The sequence below is a fragment of the Lepisosteus platostomus genome, chromosome 10 (genome assembly GCF_059453375.1).
Source record: "Lepisosteus platostomus isolate fLepPlt1 chromosome 10, fLepPlt1.hap1, whole genome shotgun sequence".
Taxonomy (NCBI): Eukaryota; Metazoa; Chordata; class Actinopteri; order Semionotiformes; family Lepisosteidae; genus Lepisosteus; species Lepisosteus platostomus.
In genome coordinates this window covers 19,631,120-19,656,728 of record NC_142620.1, presented here as the reverse complement: position 1 = coordinate 19,656,728, position 25,609 = coordinate 19,631,120, and the positions used below count along the sequence as shown (strand labels likewise).

At 40.0% G+C, this 25,609-nt stretch overlaps 1 protein-coding gene across 1 annotated transcript; it reads left to right on the top strand.

Moving 5' to 3' along the window:
• Positions 1–271: 271 nt before the first annotated feature.
• tc2n (tandem C2 domains, nuclear) lies at positions 272–24,410 on the top strand. The gene is made up of 13 exons (XM_088648657.1): positions 272–509; positions 2,680–2,910; positions 3,770–3,914; positions 4,557–4,790; positions 7,243–7,413; positions 10,782–10,870; positions 12,729–12,804; positions 14,200–14,300; positions 15,923–16,033; positions 17,273–17,464; positions 20,560–20,674; positions 21,676–21,875; positions 22,375–24,410. The coding sequence occupies exons 3-13, from the start codon at positions 3,845–3,847 to the stop codon at positions 22,483–22,485; spliced, it is 1,470 nt and encodes a 489-aa protein (XP_088504783.1). The 5' UTR covers positions 272–509; positions 2,680–2,910; positions 3,770–3,844; the 3' UTR covers positions 22,486–24,410.
• The last annotated feature ends 1,199 nt before the right edge of the window (positions 24,411–25,609 follow it).

Sequence of the window (25,609 nt, the reverse complement as noted above, 5' to 3'; positions counted from 1 at the left end):
GAAAAGCATTTAAAATAGTTTCCATGAGAAGTCTAAATATCCTATGCTGAGCTTGCTCTTAGGCGCTTAAGGGAAAATCAGTGCTTTATAGTGTACCTACTATATAAACTGTTCAAGGCAGTGCTTTTTCTGACAGGATCTCTCTTGTATAAACAGACCAGTAGGAACAGATCCGGATTAACTACCTTGATTACAATCGAGCAGTTTCCCGAAACCTGTACACGGCAGGCACTATGACCGACTATTAAACAAACAGGATTTCACCCAGATGAAGAGTTGGAATCCCTCATACGGTACCTGCATATTCGGTATTAGCAGGGAGGGATCTCTGCAATCTAGAGCTGTGGGACAGCGGTGGATATGTAGTGACTACACTGACTGACCAGGAAGACTTCACCACGCGTTCATTCTGCAAACTACACTCCTTTTGCGCCGCACTTTGGAGAGGAACAGCGTGGAGACGCTCAAGGGCTTTTCTTTCCCTAAAGAACAGGATATCATATCTCACAGTAAGTGTCACGATTTATGAAGAAAGTTTGTGTTTTCGCATATAATTGTAGGTTGTATATATATATGTGCTGTGGGGGTAGAAATAAATGATTAATGTCGATATATTTTTATTACCGGTATTTGAAATGAATTGCTGCTGCTCTTTTCATCTTCTCATATTTTGTATTTCTACTTTACAACATTGAAATACATGTAGAAGTAGTTATTGTTCATTCAAAGACGGCTTGAATGGCATTTCTTCGGACCCCGATGAGCTTCCGAAAGAAATGTCTTTTCAAGTAAAGGTTTGGTGCCGAGGTCTGTTCTGGTATTTCATGTAATACCAACCTGTTGACTCAAGGTTATAACAAAACGTTCTTAGTACTTTTCACCGCTATAGCTAATCTAATTTATTAAGATTAGTTCTACACTATATATATTATAAGACAGATCTCATAGTTGTACACGTAATAACTTCGTTTTCTAAGTGAGATACGAACCGTGTGGCTCGATCTCTGCCTTAGCAGAGAAAAAGGTTTACAGGTTTGTGATGCTGCTACTGTATCTTTGTGTGATGCAGCGCTCTTGTACCATGTTAGTGTTTTTTTCTAACCTGGTGAGAATAATTTGTATCTGTTTTTAACTAATTTGTTTAAGTGAAGATGATCGTCCACATTCAGCTGTATAGCTCCTCTTCAGCCCGACAAGTGATGTTAGTCTAATATATTAACATCTTTAACAATGAACGGAAAATAATATTTAAGAACAAAAATCGATTCATGTATACTGTAAATGGGTTATTGTCGTATTCAATTCACTATCCCCTCAAAATTTGTATCCCCCCAGGTATTACAAAGAAAACTAACATTCTAGCTTTACGGCTTGTGATGGGTAAAATAGTTGTTTTCTGAAATAGAGTATTCATGACATCGCACAAAAGACATTTATAAAATGTTGGGAGGGGGCTGTGTTGAAATGTATGTGTAAATTATGGGTTTTTCGTTTATGAATGACGGTCTTCAATTCACTATTCACTATTTCAATGTTTGTGGCACTGCTAGAGACATTTCCACCCGATTTAAGACTGTGAACAGGTTTGTGAGCGTATCACAGTGGAGGATAAAGCCTGCTTCTGTGTTCGTGCTGTGTGATGTGCTGTAACAACAATTACGGGAGTATAGACGCAGCAGTGACCATATTTAACAGTTAGGGTGAACTGCTTTTTATGAGCGAATTATTTCGAAAATACGGCATTCATAAACAATACGTTCTTGTTCAATTATTAGCGACACGATGTGTTAAAATTAATTCAGCCACAGACTGCCTAGTTAATATTTTTGGATGAAGTTACATTTTTATTACATATATCAAAGAGAGACACATTGTTATTGTAATTATTCAAAAAGAGGTATTTTTGATGCTCTTTTTTTAAAATGTCAGACTTGTGGTATTATATTATTCTCGATTCGTCAAAGCTAACATTTAAGTAAGGGAAATCTGGAGTTTTCAAGTTTTCTTGTGGACGCATTGGTATTCTCTAGGTGCTCCAGTTCCCACAATCCACATAAATTCTGTCTAGGTAACCTCGTGTCTCTAAAATAATGGGGAAAACTGATGGCCAGGGCCGTCCACTCATGATTCACATCCTCAGCCATAAAAACGGAACAGGGAAATAAAAGAAAAGGCTAAATTCTGAAGGGAAAAAATATTTATCCAATCAACACTAGAGTATTTATGAATTATGTTTTCCTAATTGTGTGCAGTGGGAGAACTATTGCATTTGATTAAATGTATTATTTGCTTTAAAAATAAAACATCTCCCTTATTCATGCAGCACAAGGAATTTGTGATGTGCACTCCTGTACTGCTAGAGGTGTGCAGGACAGGTGCTCTTGTCTGGGCCATGAGTGACTCAGCTCAGGTGAAGTGGGTGTTTCTTGCCAGTGTGTCTGTATGTGAACGTGAGTGCAGGCGATTGTGACAGATGGGAGTAAGTTGGGAGCTTTGGTTGAAGTCTGATTCACTTCACACTCTGGAGTGGAGGAGCTGCTCAGGCAGGATCTGAAAATAAACATTGGAAGATAAGCAGGGAAATTCCTCCCAGCCGCTAGATTAAAAGGTCGATTATTTTTTTTTGCTAAAAGCAGGAGTGCAGCGCGGTATGCTTTTCAATTCCATCTCTTCTTGCAGGTTTCCAAAGTCACTCAGAGCTGGAGAGTGTTGCTCAAAAACAGAAGACTAGATGGCTAAGTCTGCTACACTCCATAGTGCATGGCAGCTGGTACAGTGAAATAATAGCACTGTATATTTCTCAATGAGATAGCAGACAAGGTGTGAAGACTCCACTATACTCCGTTAAACTCCAATGCCTGCAGCCACTAGAGGATATAAAAATTGAAAGGCAGTCACGAACATTTGAAGGTACAAAATACTGACATCTTAAGACTGAACTAGGACTGCTTAAGTTATATTTCAAATCCTTTTTCTTAATTTTTGTGATTATGAGTTATTGGGCATTTACCAGCCTTACAAGGGTAAGGATAAACCATATTTGGTGCTTTATATACAAACATGAAAAATATTTAAAATGACAAAGGTGTAAAAAGTTACATGTTGCTTAAAGGGGCTATTATTTACATGATAAATTAGGAAGGATTTACACAACACAGGGAACAGTATAGAAATTGAACCAAGTGCTGACCACAATGCAGTGCTTTATGTACTGCTGTGGAGGAAACTGGCAGAGATTAACATTACACCTCAAGTTAATGGAAACTGTATTAAAGCAACATGAGTGGTTCACCTCAAATCCCAGCAGTTCAGACTGCTTGCACTTACCCAAACGTGTCTCATATATTTAAACTGTGGTATTTCTGTTCATGTTTCACTGCACCCATTAAATTGTTTTTGTCTTACAGTGCAGGGTACAGGAAATTAGTTTATTGTGCGGCTCCAGAACTTTATAAACTGCTATACTGTGTCTTGTAAAGAACTAAACTAAATGGCACACTGAACCTGTCTTGTGTCTAACCGTAGAATAAAACTGTCAGCCAACTCAGTGTATAATTATAGCTGAAGAAGAACTAGTTCATTCCTAATTTAGGGACTAACAGGTTTGAATGTGTGATCGTTTATATGCAGAATACTTCACTAAACAAGTTAATTTACATAACAACAAGCCAGATCCTAGCTTTACCAAGCTTGAGTTTAGAGGTATAAATGGATTTAGAAATGATTGAAGAGGCTCAACCTCTGCCATTCCTCTTGCATCCCACTGTAGTTCTGGACCAGTCACCACTTCTCTTGGCTGTTGGCTCCATTCTGGACCTTTGTAGTGACCTTCAGGACCTTGACCATGGCAGCAGAGTTCATCAAAAACTGCTGCAAGGGGCTCCTGTCCAAGGAGCCGGAGCCCGAGCCTGAGGGTAAGACAGTAAGACACGACAGTCCCTACAGGGTCTGTTCATACAGCTCCTGAGACGGATGTTTCACTTCTTCCTCCACCACTCCTTCTTTTCGTTTTCTCACTGTGCGTCATGAGCCTCTTGTCTTCAGCTTTTGCTTTATCGATCACCTTCAAAGCACTAGACTCACTGAAATCCGAAGACATTTGTCATCTTCATATATTAATCAAAACTATGTGCGAAAACTGTCTATTTAAAGGGTTAGAGGCAGGAAAAACCCTTTCCATTCCCTTTGATCGATCCCCATCATCAATCGGCCATCTTGGACTCAGGAATCACAAGACCATCTCATCCCATCGGCCTTCAAGTAGTGTTTAGAGCCTGGATATGATTTTGGGTTATGGCGTCATTTCAGACTCGTGGTCATGTTGTCAAGGGAGAAGGGCTAGTATTCCCTGCTCTGCTCAGTTTATTTTTTTATAAGGCTTTTTTTTTCTTTGAATGATTTTACCTCACTGAAATGTTGAATTCTCTTATATTTCTTTCATATTTTCAGTATCAGGCTGATAAAAAAACAAAGACATTTTTTCATAGCCTTAGAGGGCACTGTAACTGGTGTGTAGACCGTTTCAGTACTGGTCTTTGATTTTTTTTTGTGTTCAGTGTTTAAAGAAGGCACCCCGCCCGCCCGGACTAAGAAATCTACGAGTGTCACAGCTGGTGACAAACCACCTGGGAATCCCGGTTTTGGAAAGAGGAGAGTTGGGTGTTCGGAGGATTATCTCCTCTCGAAGCTGCCTCCTGACGGGAGAGAAGTGCCCTTTGTCGTGCCGACATTCAAGCCTTCATACATTCAACCCAGCCATCTCTACCTCAGCTGCCAGGAAGGACTGCAAGGTATTGTAAAGAATGAGTATAGGCAGTTCCCCAGCAGGACTCTGTAGGCAGCCTAACGAGAATTCACAGTACCACAGTACATCCGCACTGGGGGTCACTTTGTACCATGGTTGTTTTGCTTATTCAAAACATTTCCTTTGCTTTGTGTAAAATGGTTTACCACAGCATACTTCACCACACTTTAACTGTGCATTGCTGAAAATTGACCAGTCACATTCCTGTTTTTTCTAACCACAACATTCTCCAGCGGCGCTTTTGTGATGAGTGCTTTTAAACAAATGCCACAGCCAATCCACGGGCATCACTCGTTATGGTATTTACTACCAGCTAGGACACAATTGCATTAATTCTTGGAGCTTTCATGATAATCTGCTTGAAAACTTAGCAGGTGTGCCACCTGAAATATCCAGGCCTTAGGAAAGACCCCTCCTGGGATGGCATTTTAAAGTGTCTTTTTTATTTTGTAGGTAATGGCTTTTTTAGTGTCAATTTGGCTGTGTTTTAAGGTAACAAAAATATTCTTAAATAAAGGGATTTTGTAAATCAGGAACAAATACAGGCCAATTACACACTCAAAAGTAGAAAGAAAATACACATGTTTTGGCTATGGAGCATTCTTCAGATGTGTGTCAATTTCATTGTTAGGTGGGTGTTATTTTGTAACTGGTTTGCCTGTAAGGATTTGTATCGTACAGAGAGTGAATAGCTTACTGAATCACAATGACAATCAAAAATGCATTCAAGGTGAAAATACTGTGTATCCTTTAAAAAAACAATTGAATGAATTGTACATGCCTTCTGCATATGCTATCTTGCGGCCTATGGGTTGATGAAAAGAGGTATCACAAGTGTCAGAAGTGTAAAACACTTAAAATTATATTTGTAAAGTTCAGATCTCAATGCAATATAGAGAAAGAGGCATAGTTCATGTCCCTCTGACAACATTCTGACACAATCATGCACAATCAGGTTGACACAATCTTGTAAAATTTTAAAAAGCAATAATCATAACTGCAAATATTTGACCATTGACTACCTTTCCAGAGACAGTGTTACAACAATAGATAGGTTGGTTGTAGCCACCACCAGGTGACACTGTACACATTGGTGTTTGTTATTTCGGTATCACAACTGCAAGTTGATTAGCATGCTCTCAGTTGTGACTCCCCTTCTTATAAAACTTTATTACCAGTTAGATAATGATGTTGCCTCAATTCCCAGAGGCTTCAGCAGGCACAAAAGGAAGCTTCTTCTGGATTTCCTCTGTCAACAGTTTACACTGTGGTACAGAAATTAAAGACCCACTTGAAGTGGTTTGGACTGTCCGAGGTCAGGACATCCACACAGAGCTCATGGAGATCGTTCATGCAGAAGACAAGATTGCAGCCAGTGATAAACGCAAGCTGGGTAGGGCTTCTCAAGTGTCTCCCCAAACACATGTTCCTTGGAGTGCTGCTAAGGAAATTCTGTGAGCGACATTATGTTACAGTGTCTGTACGATGCTGAAGAAGCTCTTGGACCATGGCAAAGTGGCTTGCTAGGATGCTGAATTAACTTTCCTTGCTTGTACAATACCACATTTTAGTCCTCTTTATTGTCAGTGGATGAATGAAGCACATTTTAACTACTGTGAGACCGTAAAAACATGGGAACCTGTTGCTTTTGGGCCAAAAAGAGACCCAGTGCAATTGATGCATAGACAACAATTTGCTAAGTACATATTTGGTGAATTTTTATAGCACCTTTCCTGAAAGTTGCACACATCTTTGAATAAACTTGCTTTCAGTACTACAACTGGTGAACAAGAGCACAAAGCTTCTGGTGGAAACTGTTCTACCGTCAACGCAACGTTGTCATTCTTTTTGACATTTTGTCATTCTTTTGACATTTCTGTTGTTTGACCTCGTCATCCATGACCCTTTGACTCAGTGTTCTCCTTGATCACATGTCCTTACCTCAGCAGATGTCTGCTTATAGGAACATATAAAGGACAAGGTCCATCAGAGATATACTGTAGGAATGCTGAACACCCAGTTTAAACACACCAGTGCATACATTCCATGGGACAGTGTTACGTCAACAGTTTGCAATTTTGGAAAGCTTTCTTGATTCACTTGGTGAACAATTAACTTGAATGCAGCAACACATATTGGTGACTCTTTGTCACCTTGCCTGATTCTGTAAATTCTGAGAAAATTGGATACACAATCATTAAGCATTTCTTCTTATAGTGATCTATTGATTTCTTTGGACCAACTTTATTGATGTCACATTGTGTAGGATATGTAATGTGCACACCAAATTCACTATGACAATATTAAAAGACCTTTCCTTTAGTGGAGTCCAAAAGTACCTGGTACTAAATTTCCATTCCTAGAAGAAACCGGGTTTTCTCTACTGCTTGTACTATAATTACACTGTTGTTCCTCTGTCTTTGAAATGCTTACGACAGGCTCGGCCAGGAGCACTTTCACGGACCGAAAGGCAGAGCTGTCTGGTCTGAGTCAGGTTGTCTATGATCCTGATGCAGTCTTTCATCCCAACTACATGTTGGACCACATATCCCCGGGATCAGCTCGCCGCCAACCTCTCAAAACCAAGGGAGCCAACATCCATGGATCAGGTAAGCTGGGGCCCAACCAGCCTTTCATTCTGTGCTGGAATGCTTGCCAAGACCGAGGGTTCAAGTCTACAGTGTAGATGGTGCTTTTGTATTCTTGAGGTGCTTTGCTCTGATGGCTTCAGTCAGCCCAGCTGTAAAGATGAGTTTCAGCCTTTGTTTATGATGGACTAGAATTCCATCCTGGGAGGTGTGTCCTCTTGACAAAATGCGACATCACTTCCAGGTCTCCCAGATAGAGCTGGTTTGAATCTGCATCGTGTTGCACCATTAGAAGAGCCCTGCCAGGGTAGGGAGGACAATAGTCAGCCAGGCACAGCTAAACACACGCCGTGACGTGAAAGAAGAATTGCAGCTGGAACTGGAGCTGAATATCCTAAAAGGCACAGTGAGCTGGCAATACGCCAAAATCCGCCTGACTGTAACAGGAGGGCGTATCAGGGGTGTGTCCTTCCTGTGTAGAATAGAAGTTGTAGCCATGAGCCATGCTTTGGAATAAGAATGAAGAAATGTGTGCCTTATTGTGCTGGTTCTTATGTGTTTTGTTGTCTATTTAAACCATACTGTAGATGATAATAGCAGAAACATTCGTTATTTCCCAGGTAATATTGACTGAAACTGCATGACTATGTTTTTGAATCAGTGGAAAACACTTGACACACACACTCTGATATTGTGTAATTGTATACTGAAAGTTCTAATGATCAGATTTAAAAAATTATATAAAAATACAAGGATGAATTACTGTTATGAGATATCAGTGTTGTATCTTGTTTGCTTTTGAGATCTAAGAAAGGTTAGAGGAGGAAATTTGACCCATCACTTTACTGTGGTTTCAAGTATCATATAGATCAAAGAAACTCACTGGGCCATTTCTAAAGTATCCCATGAAGTCAGGTTCACCACCCTTATCAAGGACTTTGAACTAAACCCCACAGTTCCTTGTTTTAATACAAACCTGGAGACAGAGATTGTCAGCTGAGATTTCTGGTTTACATTTAGTTGTAGTTCTGTGTTTTCTTGCAAAACTAGCTTGAAATAGAATATGCAATCATAAAAATATACATCCTTTAGAAAGGTTACAAACACACATTAGGCCCATTTAGCTAATTTGGTTGCTAATCGGTAATTAATCCAAGGATCCAATCCATCAATTTTATGATAGAAGTCAGGTTATTAACTTCAACAGCATGGCTGGGTAGCTTGTTTCAGACTGCCAAAACTTTTTCTGTAAGAAAGTGCCTCCCGTTCTCCATTTTAAACACGTTTCTCAATAGTTTCTACTTGTGTCCTCTGGTTTCACTGGTGAATCTAAAGAAGTCAATCGGGCAGACAGAGACTTTGAGGATTTTGCATGCTTGAATTACATCAAATTCCTTCAAGTCCATGAATTCCTTTAAGCTGATGGCGACTCTTCTCAGGATTGATTCCAGAGCAACAATATCTTCTGTTTTGGGCAAAATTGTATACAATATTCAAATTGACATTTTACTAGAGCACTGTGCACTTTTAGCACAGGATCCCTCAATGTTTTAACTAATTTTAAATTGATATGCTAATTGTATATTCCTCTCAATTTGGCATCATCTGAGAACTTGACTTGATTACTAGTTAATGTACATTATTGCTAAAAATAATACGTTACTGATAAAAATCAAGAAGAGCCATCATCCTAATACAGATTACAGTGGTTTTCCACTTATTTTCTCCTTATCTGCATTCTCTATTTTCAATCCATTAATCAGTTTCCAATCCAAATACATGCATTGCCTTGAATATCTGCTACCTGCAATTTGAGAATTAACCTTTAATTACAAACTTTCTCAAAAGCCCTCTGAAAATCTACATGGACCATACCATGCGGTCTGGCTACATTCATCAGCATTGATGCTTTCTCAAAGGCTCTCACGAGTTAGTTAAGCAAGACCTGCTTTTTTAAAATTCATATTGACTATCCCTTTTCCTTTTTTTTAGGATTGCATTTGCATGGTAGCTTCAGGTTAAGTTGTAGGGAAGGAAACTATCTTCTCATAAAAGTCTGTGCAGGTCTTGAGTATATGGTTTCCTTTTTAAGAAGCTGAAAAAAAGACCAAGATAAGTGTTTTTGTGTATTTTGCGGTTTTTAATAGCCACTTATTTTGCATTGTATCTCTCTCTAAGTGCCAATACTTAAATAAGTTTCACCTGGTCAGAAGAACCTTCACTGTTTTCAAAGGCTTGGTAAGCACCTGGAGAGGAAAGGACAGGGCAAGGTGTGTCAACAAGCTTTGATATTAAACATGCCTTAGTGACGTGGTGCTATAAACTTGTTTGATTATCGATGTGGGTTTTACTGGCATGGCTGTAAATAAAATTTTGATAGGGTTGCTTCACCATGTAAAAATATACATTGTTAAGATGTTTGCACACTGTGAGTCTGCAGGTTCCTTGTTCTTTTAATGTGTACCTGTTACACACGCCACAGTTTTTTTCTATTATATCAGGCAGTCATGTGGGTCTTAGATTACTGTCATATTGAGTATGTCTGTAGTGCTGTGTAATTAATTTAACTCTCTTGAGAAAACATTACACTCGCTATTACTTTTGTAGGTGTGACATACAGAGCCCTGACATATTTCATTACCCAATTTTGACATTGACACACAGCTGCATCTATAGATTTTGCCCTAAAAGTATGAGACCTCTGGAACAGTAGCTTTACCTGTTACCATGCAGAGCCTGATGTAAACAAACAAGTACTAGGATGATATTTACGCAATAGTGTAATGAGGGGACATTCTGTATATACAGCACTAAAATGATATTTTGTCATCATGGACAGTTAAAACCATCTGAATGGATTGTTTGAGCATTTTCAAATTTTACCTTGGGAAAATAGTTCAATTTAGTGTGATGTTACATGTATACAAGTTTAAAAAAAAGTTGTGCATAAAGTGCTTTTGGAAACGGTATCAGCAGGTTGGACTTTATCTTAGGGAAAGACTCAGAAAAGATGAGAAACCTCCCTCAAAGAATCTGCAAGATCAGAAAATTTTAATACTTTTGTTTTGATTTTTATGTCTCACAATGTTTTAAATGATTTCTAGATATGAATAAAGCGTCTCTTCAAATGACATGGTTCTGTACTCTCACTTGTACCGTGGCAGTCAGATTTAGAGGGGAAATTTCATTTTGAAGCCATTTAAATATTTGCATTCCAAAATGAAAGCTAAACCTTTTTGAAAAGTGACATCTAAGCAAACAGTAAAATGGAGCATAGCTTATACAGGGCCCTAAGGCGTGACTGCTGGTTGATGAATGACAACAGCATGAGTGGCTGTATTGAAGCTAGCTGGTCTTAATCGTCCTGTTCTGTCCCTGGTGTCTTTCAGCGTGGGACCTGAAAAGCAGCAAGACCTTTGCATCTGTCGGACTGAGTGGCTCTTCCTTGGACCTGGGCCCCCTTCAAGGCCACATGCAGGTGAGCGCCACCCTGCGGTCATGTCAGTGTTTTGGTTTGTGACGAGTCTAGATGAGTATAAACAGGAGAAAATGTAGACTCGAGGAAGTGCCCTGTGAGCTTTAAAGTTCAGAAAACTCATAAAACTGGACGACTCTCGCTAATCATACTGTACATTGATGCATTGAGTGTTGAGTGTTTTTACTTTTGACTTCTCTAATACAGTTTAGAACTTTTATCTCCTCATTGTTGCACAATTTCTGAAAGTCTTTCAGTGCCACTGACATTATTTATTTTAAAAGCCTCATTTTAAGTTGGCTCAAGAAGGAATACGGCCGCAGGTTTATGGAATTTTTTTTTATTTCAGTTTTTATCAGGCGAACATTTGGCCTCTCCTGCAGCATGTGAATCTGCCTTTTCTGCTTGTGGAATTCTTTTATATTTTTCACAAATTTGGACACCTGTCTGGTACAAATTTTCACTTTAGAAGATATCCAGTGGGACATGAGGGTTTATGTTCTCTTCATGTCAGATGTAATTTCAATTTAATCTGCAACTATGTACCGGTTAATCCCTCATCCTACTTCAATAACTAAATCCATTCCTGGATTTATACAGTCTGGGAGTTTTTTTTTTCATTTCATGCGAAAAGGCGTTTTTTTATCTCTAGATCCATTATTGAATGCAATTGCTGCAAACAACTCTTCCTAAGTTAAATAGCACAGCCTCTTCTTGATAAATAAATTACCAGCTAAGAGAACTCTAAATGCAAACAGTCTACACAAGCCCCTCTTAAGAGAGTGAAAATGACTTGAAATAGTTGTTAAACTATGACACATATCTTCCATTTCCTGCTTAACATTCTCCTTAAATAGTAAGTAGGCCTTGTAATGTAATTTCTCATATTAAACACTTGGGTAAATTGCCGCTATCACTGACAGTAATTTCATTTTATACATTTCAGTTTTAATATAAATAAATGTCGTGTTAACCCTGGATAATCTACGCAGTGTTATTTGTGTGTTTCCCAAAACTCCCCATGTGACTTGTGTTTGCACATAAATATATTTCTTGCCATCATCAGCTGTACTGTACCTGTGGTATTTGCAAATTCGTAATGTTCCTAATGCCTATTGTTTGGTTTTAAGGAGTGTCCACTAAACAAATGCAGTTTTTTCTGGTACTTCCCTCTTAATTAATTGAGCCATGTGTAATGAAGGCCTCATCTCTGTCTTGCAGCCCACACGAGATATGTACAGGGGGTGTCAGCCGACTGTCAACGACAACATATTTGTTGACTTTTACGTGTTCTGTTTTGAATCCCATGCAAAAGATTGTCTCCAGTGGAGACACATAACATCCAAGACACCTTCAGCAGCAGCAGATCTGAATATTAGATTTCTGTCTGCATCTGCAAAGGGCTGGTTGTGTCTCCTAGCTGTCTCTCCTTTCTAATGTTTTTAATGTATATATATATGACTTTTAGGCACTTAATTGTTGCTTTATCATGGCTGTGTTTTTAGAAATGGTATAGAACGTCTCTTGAAATATTTTTGCTTCATGTGAGCAGTGAATGCTTACAGTCATCATGGGCATCTGCTAAGCAAATGAAGAAGGAGAGGAAGGTTCTATGCTATACCAATATCAAATGTCTATACAAAATGACAAATGATACAGATTTTGTTTTTGTTTTGTGCACATTAGCTGTTGTTTGAATGATGCTTCCATTTCCCTGGTGGGATTCATTAAACTTGCAACTTCATTTTAAACAGCAGCACAATGTGTACCATGCCACTGTTCTCGGCTTGCTTTGGTGTAGGAATGTTCTCATAAGTGTCCCTGTTGTTTGCCCTCCCCTTGTCTGTCCTGCCACCCCCAGCGCTACGACTCCATGTCCAGTATCCAGAGCAGCACGTCTTCTATGAGAGACTCCCAGGGAAGCAGCCGCAGCCTAGGTAACACCCAGGGCCAATCAGTATTGACCTTGTAGCCCAGGTTACACCCAGGGCCAATCAGTATTGACCTTGTAGCCCAGGTAACACCCAGGGCCAATCAGTATTGACCTTGTAGCCTAGGTAACACACAGAACCAATCAGTATTGATCTTGTAGCCTAGATAATGCTCAGGGCCAATCAGTATTGATCTTGCATCCTAAAGAACACCCAAGGCCAATCAGTGTTAACCCCACAACAAAGCTAACACCCAGGGTCAATCAGCATTGATCTGCTGATCTTACAGGTGATTTTGTAAACTCATTAATTGGAAGAGAAATTGTGGCATGTTTCCTAACCATGCTAAATTATTGAAATAATAGCAAGCTTTGGTTTTTTACTCATGGTGATCTAACCATTAAGTGGTGAAATTGTAAGTGTTCTTTTACTAGAGGCCTGTGCTGTTGCCATAGTTTATGTCATTAGTTAATCTAAAATTGCCCATTGCTTTAAAAACATCAGCAAAGGTATTTTTGCACATCTCCCTTAACCGGTTTTGAGATAAAGCATGCTAATTGGGATTAAAGCATTATTAACATTTCCTCTTTTGTTCGGTTTTCTTTTGGAGATTTACATAAACCTTGAATGAGTATGCCTCCTCTTTAAAAGAAATCTATTCAAAATATTTAGGCATGGCCTTATCTCTCCATTGTTTAGAAACTGTGATTGAATCCAAGTGGATGAGATGCACATATAAAGGTCAGAGTAGTATATCTAAGTGAGGCCCCAAAGGCAAAAGCACAGCCCACTAGGCATCTGACAGGATTATGTCTTCAAGTTTTAATTTCACCTGAGCTCTGCGCTCCTTTTTCTGGTCCTTGTTGTGCTGGTGATATAAAGTTTTGCTGCACTATAGAACGGATCAGAGTTGTACTCTCCTGTTTCAAAGGAGACTATGGATAAATCTTAGCCTCCTACAGAACTCTAGAACTCTAGGTTTCATTGCTTTTCGAAACATACGAGAGATTATGACCCCTAGTACTCCACAGCAATATTGTGACCATTAGGCAATTTTGGGAGTAATTGCTTCCAAATGTGTTCTGTTTACATACATAAACCAGAACATTCCTCTTCTCTAGTGCCTTACATTCTGAGATAAAGCTGAACCATGTATTTTTTCCAAAGTAAACAGATATTGTAAAGAAAACTCCATTGTACCAGTTTGTAGGTAGAATATTTGGTGGCAGATTTACTCACAACATCAAATACTGTCCTATCTGACTTTGAGCATTGAATGACAAGTTGATTTTTGAAACTGGGTTTGCAATTGCTGTTCGCAGACCTTTTACATAGTGATTCGGGGAACTGGATTAAATCCTTCTTCTGCTGTAACACTGCAGTTTTTGTCCTCCTTTTTAGAATCTATCACTCTCTCAGGAGATGAAAGGGAGTTGGGGAAGCTGAATGTCAAGCTGTGTTACCAGGAGCCTCTGGAGCAGATCTGGATCACTGTGGTGAAGGTAAGATTACAGGGGCCTGGCAAGCCAGAGACTCATATAATGCTTCCATACAAATGCCTCATTGTGTCGCATCAGCCCCTCAATAGCAGTCCTTTGTATGGAGCGCATTGTGAAACTTTCAGCACTGAAACACCATCCCTGTGCTCTACCTTCAGTCCTGAAAACGTCCATTTGCACAAGTCATTTCAAAGGTTTGTTCCAAAAAAATGCATGTCGGCTATTGGCGAAGAAACCTGGAAAACCAGGTGATAATCCATCTTTTCATATTGTCTTACATGCTAAAGAAGGCAGATGTCAAAGTCGTTGATTACAGGCCTTGTTCTTTCAGTTTGCAACTGAACCCAAGGAAATGGTGTTACCACTGTAAGGAAAAAAGACACCGATACACATTCTGTGCCGTTTCTTTGGAAATTAGAGAAAATAAACTCTGAACCTAAATTTTTTGTACAATTAGAAAGGATTTTTTTCCCCCAGTTAATATTACTTAATTTTGGCCAGGGCTGTCTTTTGTCTTTTTTTTAAGAGTTTTTAATTTTGCCACAGGTTTGGGCTTCAGAAACACAACCCAAATACAGGTGCCCAGTAAATCTCAATGCACCAAAAATTTCATCAACGAAGTCTTCATCGCCAAGTGGCACTCTTGTGAATGATATGATAAGCAGTTACGAAGTGAAATGTTACTTTGGCAGCATATAATGAGCTCGTGTACAGTATGATTGAGTTGACCACCGTTTCCTGGGTTTCCAAAGCAACAGACCCCTGTCAGGTCTGAGAACATTTGCAAGGACATCAGTGGGAGACGCACCATGCCCTCCTATGTGGTGCTGACTCACCTGTAAAGCACTTTGGCGCTCAGCTCTGTAAGGTCCTCTACCTCCTCAGGTGTTACTGGGGCTGTGATAAGAAGTTGGCAATTCCACATCAGACAGGTATAAATAATTGAGTTTTTTGAGAAAGAGGGTTTTCTGTTATCCCTTAGAAATTATATAACTGTTATAACTGTTTCTTCCTGAACTTCTTTAGAGTAAACAAATCTGTGATTATCATGATGTACTCCAAAAGACAAAGAGATGGCTTGTGTAAAAACTGCAGGGGCAAAGAGCCAAGTAAACAAATGGTGGAAGATGAAAAGCTGATGAAAATAAAGAGAAAGCATTAACTGAGAAAGCGTGAAGTATGCAATTGAAACCCTCAGGCTTTTGATCTCTGGTGTGAATATAGTTTCAATTACTGTGAAAAAGATTGGGATCTCCTGCTGATAGCTACTGCGAAGACAACAACTGTTGGTTTAAAGGTAGACTAATCAAACATTGCTGAGCACTTTAAAGGAACCTGTAGTTAACAGGACACTGCAGCAATTACACGTCATGTGTGAAAGCAACATCTTGTGTGCTGTAAGTACTAAGCTGTATTTCCGCTGTGGGAAAATACTTTCTCCGCCACTTTCAGGAATGTTTTCTTTCTGCAGGACAAACCAAGATAAGGAGGAAGTAAAGGGCTGCATATTGTTTTATTGAAGTATTTAGTCATCCTACAGCCCTGACTGAAAGTAGAGATTTTCTATTTGAGTCAGAATTACAGCGTTCATCTGACCTCTGTGTTCTGCCTTCTTTCATTTGTAGTGCAAAGACCTGTATGTACCTGATGGAGAGCTGCACAAAGTCAGTGTCAAAGGGATTATAACCTTAGCCAAACCAGTGCAGTTCAGGTCTTCAATCAAAGAAGGGTCACCTGTGAGTACAAACATTTGCATTAACTACCTTTACTCAGTGCTTGTGGACTCCTGTGGAATCATAGTTAGCCAATCATAAAACCCACCAGAAAGGGTTTTGTCTGTCTGTTCTCTCTGTCCTTAAGCCGGCATCAAAATAAATGACTCGACACGACTTCTAGTCTGAGAGCATATCAAATTTAATGACTACAGTTGTTGAATCTCACTGCACTTTCTGTCCTAGAGGGTGTCAAATTATACAACTTGGAATCACAGGGGGCGTCTAATTACACGATTCTGTCACAGCTTTTCTTACCGGTTCCAAATCTCGTAATGCGCCCCTAAAGTAGTTTGATTTTATCGTAGCGAGTTGCAGGGCTCTTACAGTCTTAACAGTCGCTGTTAAGAGCGCTATGACTGAGTTGCTGGGGATGTTACACTACACAACCGATGGTAACGTCACGCACTGCGACTCTCTACAACTCGCTGTGATTTTCTTAGGATTATGTAAATGAAGGCTATGACTGAAAATCCTGAGAAAAGTCATATAGTGTGATGCCGGCATTACATTTGTTGCTCCAGTCATGTCCATATTTCTCAGCTTTACTTCCACGGTGTGGACCCACCAGAAAAGGGAGCCTTGCCTTTTCTGTAGTTTGAGAACATGTGAGTGTTTCAGATGTTGTATGATAGTGAAAATTGTTCAATAAATAATCATATGTTAGTTGACCTTAAATCTAGTTTCTAAGTAGTTCCCAATCAGATTATAAATCTTAAAGCAGCTGGAAAACATTGCTTTGGGGAACCAAGTTGTAAATCCCTCTGTTCACTGGATGGACCTGTGGCCTTACTAAAGTACTGCCAAGCAGGTTGTACTTTCCCAGTGCTTGTTCAGGCAGGTTCGTCTCACTTCTGACTCACAGGATATGATACGTCCTCTGGGTGAGACCAGGCAGTGGAGAGATAAAAAGAACGGCATTGCTCTATGTTGGAACAAGTAATAGGTTTATTCCATGCTGAAAAAAAGAAGAAAGAGAACACAACGTTTCAGCCATGGAGCCTCCTTCAGGTGTGAGAGAGCCTGCGCATGCTGACGCAGCTCCTTTGCAGCCTACGCATGCTGACGTAGCTACCCACCTGAACTACTATTGCTCTATTTTGTATTCCAAGTAGCAATTTAAGGAGCTTCTCTGGACACAAGCACAACCTGGGTTTTCCAGCTCAAGAGACTAAGAATACATTGTTCTTCCTTGTCTCCCAGAATGTGGAGTTCATGGAGACGTTCGTCTTCGCCCTGAAGCTCCAGCAGCTGCAGACTGTGGGCCTGGTGTTTAAAGTACAGACCCACAACCCTCGGAAGAGGACGCTGGGGGAGTGCTCAGTGACACTCCGAAAGCTCAGCTGCCAGGAGATTCCCTACTGGCTGGACATCAGCCCACCTTCCAAAGCCCCGGTAAGCCATGACAGTCTCTTGAGAGTCGGAGACTTTCTGGGTTTCACAGCCCAGAACATCCATCCATCCATTTTCTAACTGCTCTACCCAACACAGCAAGCCAAGAGAACAGCTTACTAGGAGTCTATCCCAGCATGCAACAGGTGCAAGGCAGGGTACCCCCTGGATGGGACAGTAGTCCATTTCGGGGCACACACAGACACAAACACCCAATTTTCCCAGAAGCCAATTAACATAATAAAATGTCTTTGGACTGTGGGAGGAAACTAGAAGAACCCTATGAGAACACAGGAAGAACATACAAACTCTATGCAGAGAGCACCCTAGGAATTGAACCCAGGGCCTCAGTACTCTGAGGAAGCAATGCTGACCACTGTGCCACCCTTTTTAGTGACCTCATGGATCCAATTCATTTCATGCTACAAGTGGTCATTTTCCAGGTCGTTCTAATTTAAACTTTTAAAGCAGCTCTTTGCAGTAGTGCAGTAGAAATGTGGCTGAGTTCTTTTCTGAGGTAGGACCAGGTTTGCAAACCAGCGATCCTGCTTTCTAAATCCATCAATCTCATTTTGTCAGCCAGTGCTGTCTCTGGGTGCTGTGACTTGCTCCGTGATTCACGCCACCTCCAGCATAATGATGCCCTTACACTTTTAGGGGGGCGTCAATAATGACATGCTTTGCATGGGTCACCTTAGTTTTTCCTGATGGCTACAGGTACATTTTTTTCCATCCCATAATGCAGTGGAAAATGAAACTGAAAAGTATATTTGTAATATGTATGAAAACTGATTAATGTTTGGCCATTTTTCCAGCTGCTCTCTGTGTAGAAGAGTTTAGAAGTGTATGTTGAAGTGGTAGTCTGTGGTCTGTTGGAGATGAACCTGTCATCTGTTAGATGGTTACAGATCAACCTGAGACACATCAGGCTCCTGTGTGAAGATGGACAGTACCCTATATAACCCTTGAGAATTCCATATCCACGCTCAATATACAGGAAGGGGAATTAAACCTTTTATTGATTCATCATGGGAAAAAGAAAACCTCGTTGCTTTTTTACCAAATAGGTTTATTGTCGCCATAAAGGACAGCTGGCACCCAAGTGGCTCTGTTTGCGTAAAAACCCCTGAGAGTGAGTTGGCAAAATTCCAGCGGAGCGAGGAAATAGTTTCTGTTAATTTGTGGTAACTTTTTTTTTCAAGCTATCATTCTATTCGCATCCAGGTCCAAGTCTTCTTGTTGTTGCCCGAAGATGAGCAATACCCCTAAAACATTTTCCTGCCATTTTGAAGTTCTGCTTTGAAATACAGTAGGAAGAGCAAAATCCAAATTTTAGAAACCTAGACATTTGAAAGGCCTTCAGGGATTTTTCTATCCTGGAAGATTTTATGGAATGGTTTACAGCTTGTTTGTGCTGTTTTCTTTGTGCTGTTGGGTAGTAATGAGCATTTTATGAATCTGGCTGTAAAGTAGAAGCTGCAGTACTGGAAACCTATGACTCCGCTTTTATTTCTTATAATGGGCTAAAACGTACAGAAAGGGAGCTCACTGCAGATGGAGAGGTGTTTTCAATAATAAGCAAGTGCTAGTTAGAAGCCTTTTTTTCCCATTTGTGTAGGAGTCTGTGAGTCAGTGTGCTCTCAGGCTCACAGCTGGCTGTCTTCCCTTTGTTTCAATGGTGCACAACACCGCTGTGTCACCGCTGAAAGGACTTCAATTTCATCTTCATCAGAGCTCGAAGTGTTTATCTTGTGGGTCCAGCTTGGTTCTTTTCATCCATCACTTACACTGGTACTATTTTACAGATTCCGCTTTTTACCTTACAAAGCACACACTCATACATGGTGGTTTAGGAGACGCTTGAGGCCTAGCGTGATGGAGATGTGTGTTTTTCCTTCCCTGTTTCTAAATGGTGCCCTGAAATGACACTGTCTTCCTCCCTGTAACTTACATTTATTCATCCTAAACACTCTGTGTTCTTTGTGCAGCTTTGGTAAAGGTTGTTAAGGAAGAGGGAACTCCTAAACTCTTTTTGTAGTTGAAGTGATTTGTAGAAACTGTCATTAACCTTCTTATAGGATCTTAATTTTTACTATAAACCTTTCCGTCAGTCCTTCCAGATCAGTCAGTTTACGGTGATGATCTGGAATGGTCCCATTCATACACCAGGGCACTCACTGGAGAAATCTGAGTGAAATACCTTACTCAAAATCCAAGACCTGGGATTCGAACCCACTACCTTCCAGTTACACATCCAGGGACCTGATCCCTACTCCACTCTGCTGCCCCGAATGTGATATCTACTGTGACCACCAGCTACTAATGTAACTGTGAATTTTTAGGGTAAGGGTGGCATGATAGTGTAGCAGTTAGCATTGCTGCCTCTCACAGCTGGGGCTCTGACTTCAATTCCTGGGGTGCCATTTGTCTTTATGTCACCCCATGTTTAGATTAATTAGCTTATGGGAAAATTGACCCTTGTGTGTGTGTCTGTCTGCCCAGTGATGGACTGGCTTCCCATCCAGGGTGTGCCCTGCCTTGTGCCTGTTGCCTTCTGGGATAGACTCCGGCTCCCCTGTTCCCCTGTACTGAATAAAGTGTTAGAAAATAAATGGATGGATATTTAGGTTTAAGCTATTCTTTTTCACAGCCTTTTTTCAAATACTTACTGTTGTTTAACACCTTCAGAGCCAAGCAGATATTCTTTTGCACCTTCAGAAACGAGTGTTTTAATGCAGCTGGAATTCAGTACCTTTTTGTAAATGCTTTTGTGAATGCAACAGGCAGTTTCAGACACTGCTCGGGATGTCGGTCTTTTTCAATTGCAGCACCACACTAAGCAAAACAAAATATCCACTGTAAAAGCAAGGCTAAAACATAAAAAAAGAGAACAGACAAAGAGCACATAGAAGCACTTGGTAATGCAATTGTAATGTTTGCATGAATGTGTAAGTGCTTACAGTATAATTAGGTAATAGTTGAGTTTGGGCCATGCAGCTGAACAGTTTTATTTTGAAATAATAATTCAGCCGTCTTCCTCTTCTCCCAAGCCTTTTGTCATTCAGATTTTTTTTAATTTTGTTCCACTTTCCTATCAGATCTGTCATGCTGAGCTCCATATTGCTACCTGTTTCCAGCCAGTCAGTGGCAGAATTCAGATCCAGATTCTGGGAGCACAGAACCTGCCCAGCTCCTCCACACCCTTGAGCCAGAGTAGGTGGTTCCGATACCTGTTTGAGTTACCGTTTAATTTAACTTTAAGCTATGGCTTTAATTTCTCTTCTGCCCCCAGACATAATGCAGAGAAACAGTGATGAAACTGAACAGCGTGGTGCAGGCCTAAAAAATATTGCTAATCGATTCAGAGATCTTGCTTGAGTGCTAAGGAAACGTTTAAGGAAATATTCCTCCTTAAGTTGATGTACAAAATCACTCACTCTCTGGCAAAACTGAAGAATGAGAAGACATGCTTCCAGTTCCATCATATGTGTAATGTTTTCAGAGCCTGAACAGAATGGACTTCATGGAAATAAAGGCAATATCTAATAGAAAGATGGAGAGTTTTTTTCATATTTAATAATAATAATAAACTTTATGTATAGAGCACCTTTCATACAGATAGCAGCTCAAAGTGCTTTACAAGCTGAGCGTAAAAATAATATCTTAAAATTAAGAGATATACTTTCAGTTGTAAAGGTTGTACAGGAAAACACCGTAATACAGTAAAGCAACATAAGTGTCAATTTATGCTTGAAAAAGAAATGAATAGTAATCAGGAAAGTCGTTATAAAATAAGAACAATAAAAGATAAATAAAAAAGAAAGATTAATAGAAAGAACAAAGAACCATTTTAACTACAAGCTAAATTAAAAAGATATGTTTTCAAATGTTTTTTAAAACAATGTACCGAGCTTGTCTGCCTAATAAAAAGTGGTAGTGAGTTTTACTGTGTATACTATTTATTGTGTATAACCTTTACTATGGAGAAATCATAGCCTCAGCATTAATTAGGCTCTTTTTCTCTTAATGTATTTAGAATAATTGATGTGACTATTTAGCTTTGCTAAATAGGGAATATTGTATACCATATCTGTATCTATATATTGTTTATCTGAAGAATTTAGTATTTTTGGTGGTGAGCAGAAGGAGGCTCGTTACAATGTTGTTTTCCATCCAGAAGCTCTAACTGTCTGTCTGTTAAACGGTGCCTGCAGGCTTTTTCATTAAGGCTGAAATGTACGGCGCAGATGGGCTGGTAACCAAGAAGAAGACCCGGGCTGTGAAGTCCTCCGGGGGGCAGGCCCGCTGGGGGGAGACTTTCCTTTTCCCCGTGGCCCAGCAGGAACAGGGTCTCCGCTTCACAGTTCGGCTCTACAGCCGCAGCTCCGTCCGCAGAAAACACTTCCTGGGTCAGGTGAGCACCTCGGCAATGCTATATACTGTACAGTCACCTGTGGAAAAACACTGGGAAGCTGGTACAAAACGGCCCTTTTAGGCCACACTTTGACCGGTGTTACAGGTCATGTGAAATCATCTGCAGCTTCAGACTCATGAGAATAGATTTAAACTGATCTAGAGTAGAAACACATTGAGTTGAGTTACTGTAATGAAGAGTCCAGCTCAAACGCAACCTAGAAGACCTGAATAGGAGCTCAGCACCTGTTTCTTTGTTAGTACGGAGAAAAGACCTTGCCTGGCGGTTTAAACCTCGAGATTTTACACAAGCTGAGAAATGTCTTATTCAGACATCACTTTGTTGTACTCAGTCCTTGGAATAGAGCAGGACTGGAACAGTACTGGACAGATTTTGTAGTTTTGTCAGTCTGTAAGATGTTTAACCTTTCTTTACAGCAATGGATCTGCAAGAGCCTCTGTTGGCCTTGGTGGTCATGATTATCTGTTTGTATCCACAGGTCCTCATTGGCTGTGAAAGTACCACCAGTGAGGCCCTTGAACAGTGGAGAGACACAGCAACCAACCCAGAGAAAGTGGTTGCCATGTGGCACAAGCTCAGTCCAAGCTGAGAGACCTCAGAGGACTTAACAATAAAGTACAGCATCTGGCTTCTATCAGACTTCCTGGATCCATGAGAAAAAAACTTGAAATACAAAGGCTCATTGATGCAGGGCCTTGGAAAATGCTTGAAACTGCACTTCGGTGAACAAGGAGACATGACACAGCATGTTTTTGTCAAAGCTTGTGCCTGCTGCTGTGCTGTTTGTAGAAGTGGTGTTCCTTGTGCTACAGAAACCTTGCTTTGAAATGTGTTCATTGTTGTGTACAGTCACAGCCAATAGGACCAGCTCTCTTGGGTGGAGGTTTCTCTTTTAGCAAGGTTTAATCAGCTAAATGGCAAATAACTGTCCAAACATGCTTGAGTCCTCTGTTATGCTACCAGCACAGTGTTTGTATGTTAGTCAGTGTAGCATGGAGGGATAAACCCACAGAGAAGAAAGTAAAGTTGATTAGAGAAGTTATGCTGAGGCTGTTAAACAGCACCTAGCATTTTAATTTCTGCACAGAGCTGTTCCAGCCTTCTTTTCTAATGTGAGAAAGAGGAGCCAAATGGAGGGGAAAAGACTGGAAAGGTGATTGAAATCCACGTAATTACAGTTGAATACCTTTTTTAAAAGTGTCCGCTTATGTCCTTATTAAGCAGTTTATGGTATAATGTAGGCTTGACTTCGTGACTTTTATTTAATTCCTGTTTTGTTGAAGCTCAATTGAAAATAGCCTCTAACAAGTCAGAGTACTAGTAAACCTTTCAGGTAGGACACATTCAAGACTGATCTCTTGGTCTTAAAAACCTACAGGAAACAGTAAATGGTGTCTTTTTAAAATACAAATTAAAAGCAAAACATGCAGGTGTTTTTCCCAAACCTGGTCTACTAAATGATGATTCAGAGAATGCTTAGCATAACCCACATTTGTCATGCATTGAGTCTGATTGTCTCAAATGATGGGATTGCATTTATGGAATGGATTATAAGAGTTTTATTTTTGTCTGTTACATCACACTTTAAAATAAAACAGTAAGTGAGAGGTTAGTTTTATAGATAGCTGAAGTAAATGTGAATTTGAATTAGAAAACTGAGCTTAGTTTTATTTCTAATAGGGACACTTCAAATGTGTGCCCATTCCTGTGTGTTACACAAAAGAATTATAAAGCTAGGTTCAAAGAGTGGTAGACCTTTTTTTCTCTACACCATGATTTGTAACCTGGGAGTTCCATCTGGTGAGGACATATTAAGACTCTTCGCGCTCCACATTACCACTGCCAATCAACTGCATGCTATTGAGATGGGATTTTCAACACACTATATTTTTTATTAAAAATAGAAACGCTTATGTTTTTAAATTGGTGGATAATTTACTGAACAAAAAAAGTTTATTCCAATTTCACAGGTTTGCTCTCTACAGACAGAAATCCATGTAAAGTCTGAGATTCTGTGGAGAATGAAGATTTTTTGTCATATCGCAGCACCTTACCATATATAATACTCTTCGGTCAGAACAAAACATCACATGTTGTCAAGATAGTAATTCTATATTTAGTACAGATCAGTGAAATTAAATACATATTAATAAAACACATTTGTCTCGAAGGCCATGTCTTGTGAACTAGTATATCTAATGTATTAGGCTGTCTACAGAAATCTGTCACAGAAGAACATGATACAACACATGGAAATTACAACAGTTGAACTTGGTATCATTTTAAATTTGTTTTAGAATTCTTTTTCACGCCGTTCACAAAGTTCATATGATAACAAAGTAATACAATTACACAAATTAGAATAATGTAAACTATTAAAATTAATAATGTAACTATTTAAGCGTTTTTTTTTCAGAAGCATATTGTAAAATTATATTTGTAGATGTACATATGTTTTCCGAACCCATGCCATCAGAAGGGACAACCAAATAAAATATTTTTATTGGGAAAGCAGTTCAAATCCTTGTGCATCTCTTTTGGAAGGGGAATTCATTTTAAAGACAGCTCAGACCTTACACTGTTGTTGTGACTTCTTCAGCAAGTAATGACATACTATACATAATTACATAATACATAATATCATCAATTTCCCTACGGGATTAATAAAGTATTATCTATCTATAAACATATTATAGCTTATAATATATACTGTACTGTAGTTATAGTATAACAGACCTCCCCACACCGGGGCTCACAATTGTCAGTGGAGTACAGCGGGAAATTGCATTCGGGTTTGACCTTCAAGTTCATGTGTGTCATCTCAACTCTCCTTTCGTACAGTGACTTGCTAGTTACCTTCAGGTATGCAGTGACATCAGCGAAAGACACTCTCCTTCTCCAGTCATTGCTAACTCTCCTATAAGCTGCTATAGAGCTGGAGGCATGTTAAAAGGTGATTAGCCAGCAGCCACATCACCCTGGAACTTACAATTGGCAACCCACTGAAGCTAAGCAGGTGTGAGCCTGGTCAGTACCTGGATGAGAGACCTCCTGGGAAAAACTAAGGTTGCTGCTGGAAGAGGTGTTAGTGGGGCCAGCAGGGGGCGCTCACCCTGCAGTCCATGTGGGTCCTAATGCCCCAGTATAGTGACGGGGACACTATACTGTATACAGGCGCCGTCCTTTGGACATAAGACCGAGGTCCTGACTCTCTGTGGTCATTAAAAATCCCATGGTGTTTCTCGAAAAGAGTAGGGGTGTAACCCCGGTGTCCTGGCCAAATTTTCCGTTGGCCCTTACCAATCATGGCCTCCTAATAATTCCCCTCTATGAATTGGCTACATTACTCTGCTCTCCTCCCCACTGATATCTTACCGGTCTTATGTCCATATCTGATGGGTGGTAAGCGTTCTGGCGCACTATGGCTGCCGTCGCATCATCCAGGTGGGGCTGCACATTGGTGGTGGTGGAGGGGAGTCCCCATTACCTGTAAAGCGCTTTGAGTGGAGTGTCCAGAAAAGCGCTATATAAATGTAAGCAATTATTATTATTATTAATAGATCTAACAGGTGTGCACATTGCAGGACCTCATCTTCCCTGTGCAGTACAGGGGGTTGCTGCTGGACTGAAATAATTGATAAATTAAAAACTATAACTATTTATTACATTTAATGGGGTTCTAGTGACTTGGTCCTAAACACCAGCATTCATTC

Excerpts from the sequence above, each read along its gene's own strand:
- tc2n (XM_088648657.1), top strand. The coding sequence starts at position 3,845 with ATGGCAGCAGAGTTCATCAAAAACTGCTGCAAGGGGCTCCTGTCCAAG. Across the intron at positions 3,915-4,556 it reads GCCGGAGCCCGAGCCTGAGG|TGTTTAAAGAAGGCACCCCG; the intron begins GTAAGACAGTAA and ends TTTTGTGTTCAG. Across the intron at positions 4,791-7,242 it reads CTGCCAGGAAGGACTGCAAG|GCTCGGCCAGGAGCACTTTC; the intron begins GTATTGTAAAGA and ends TGCTTACGACAG.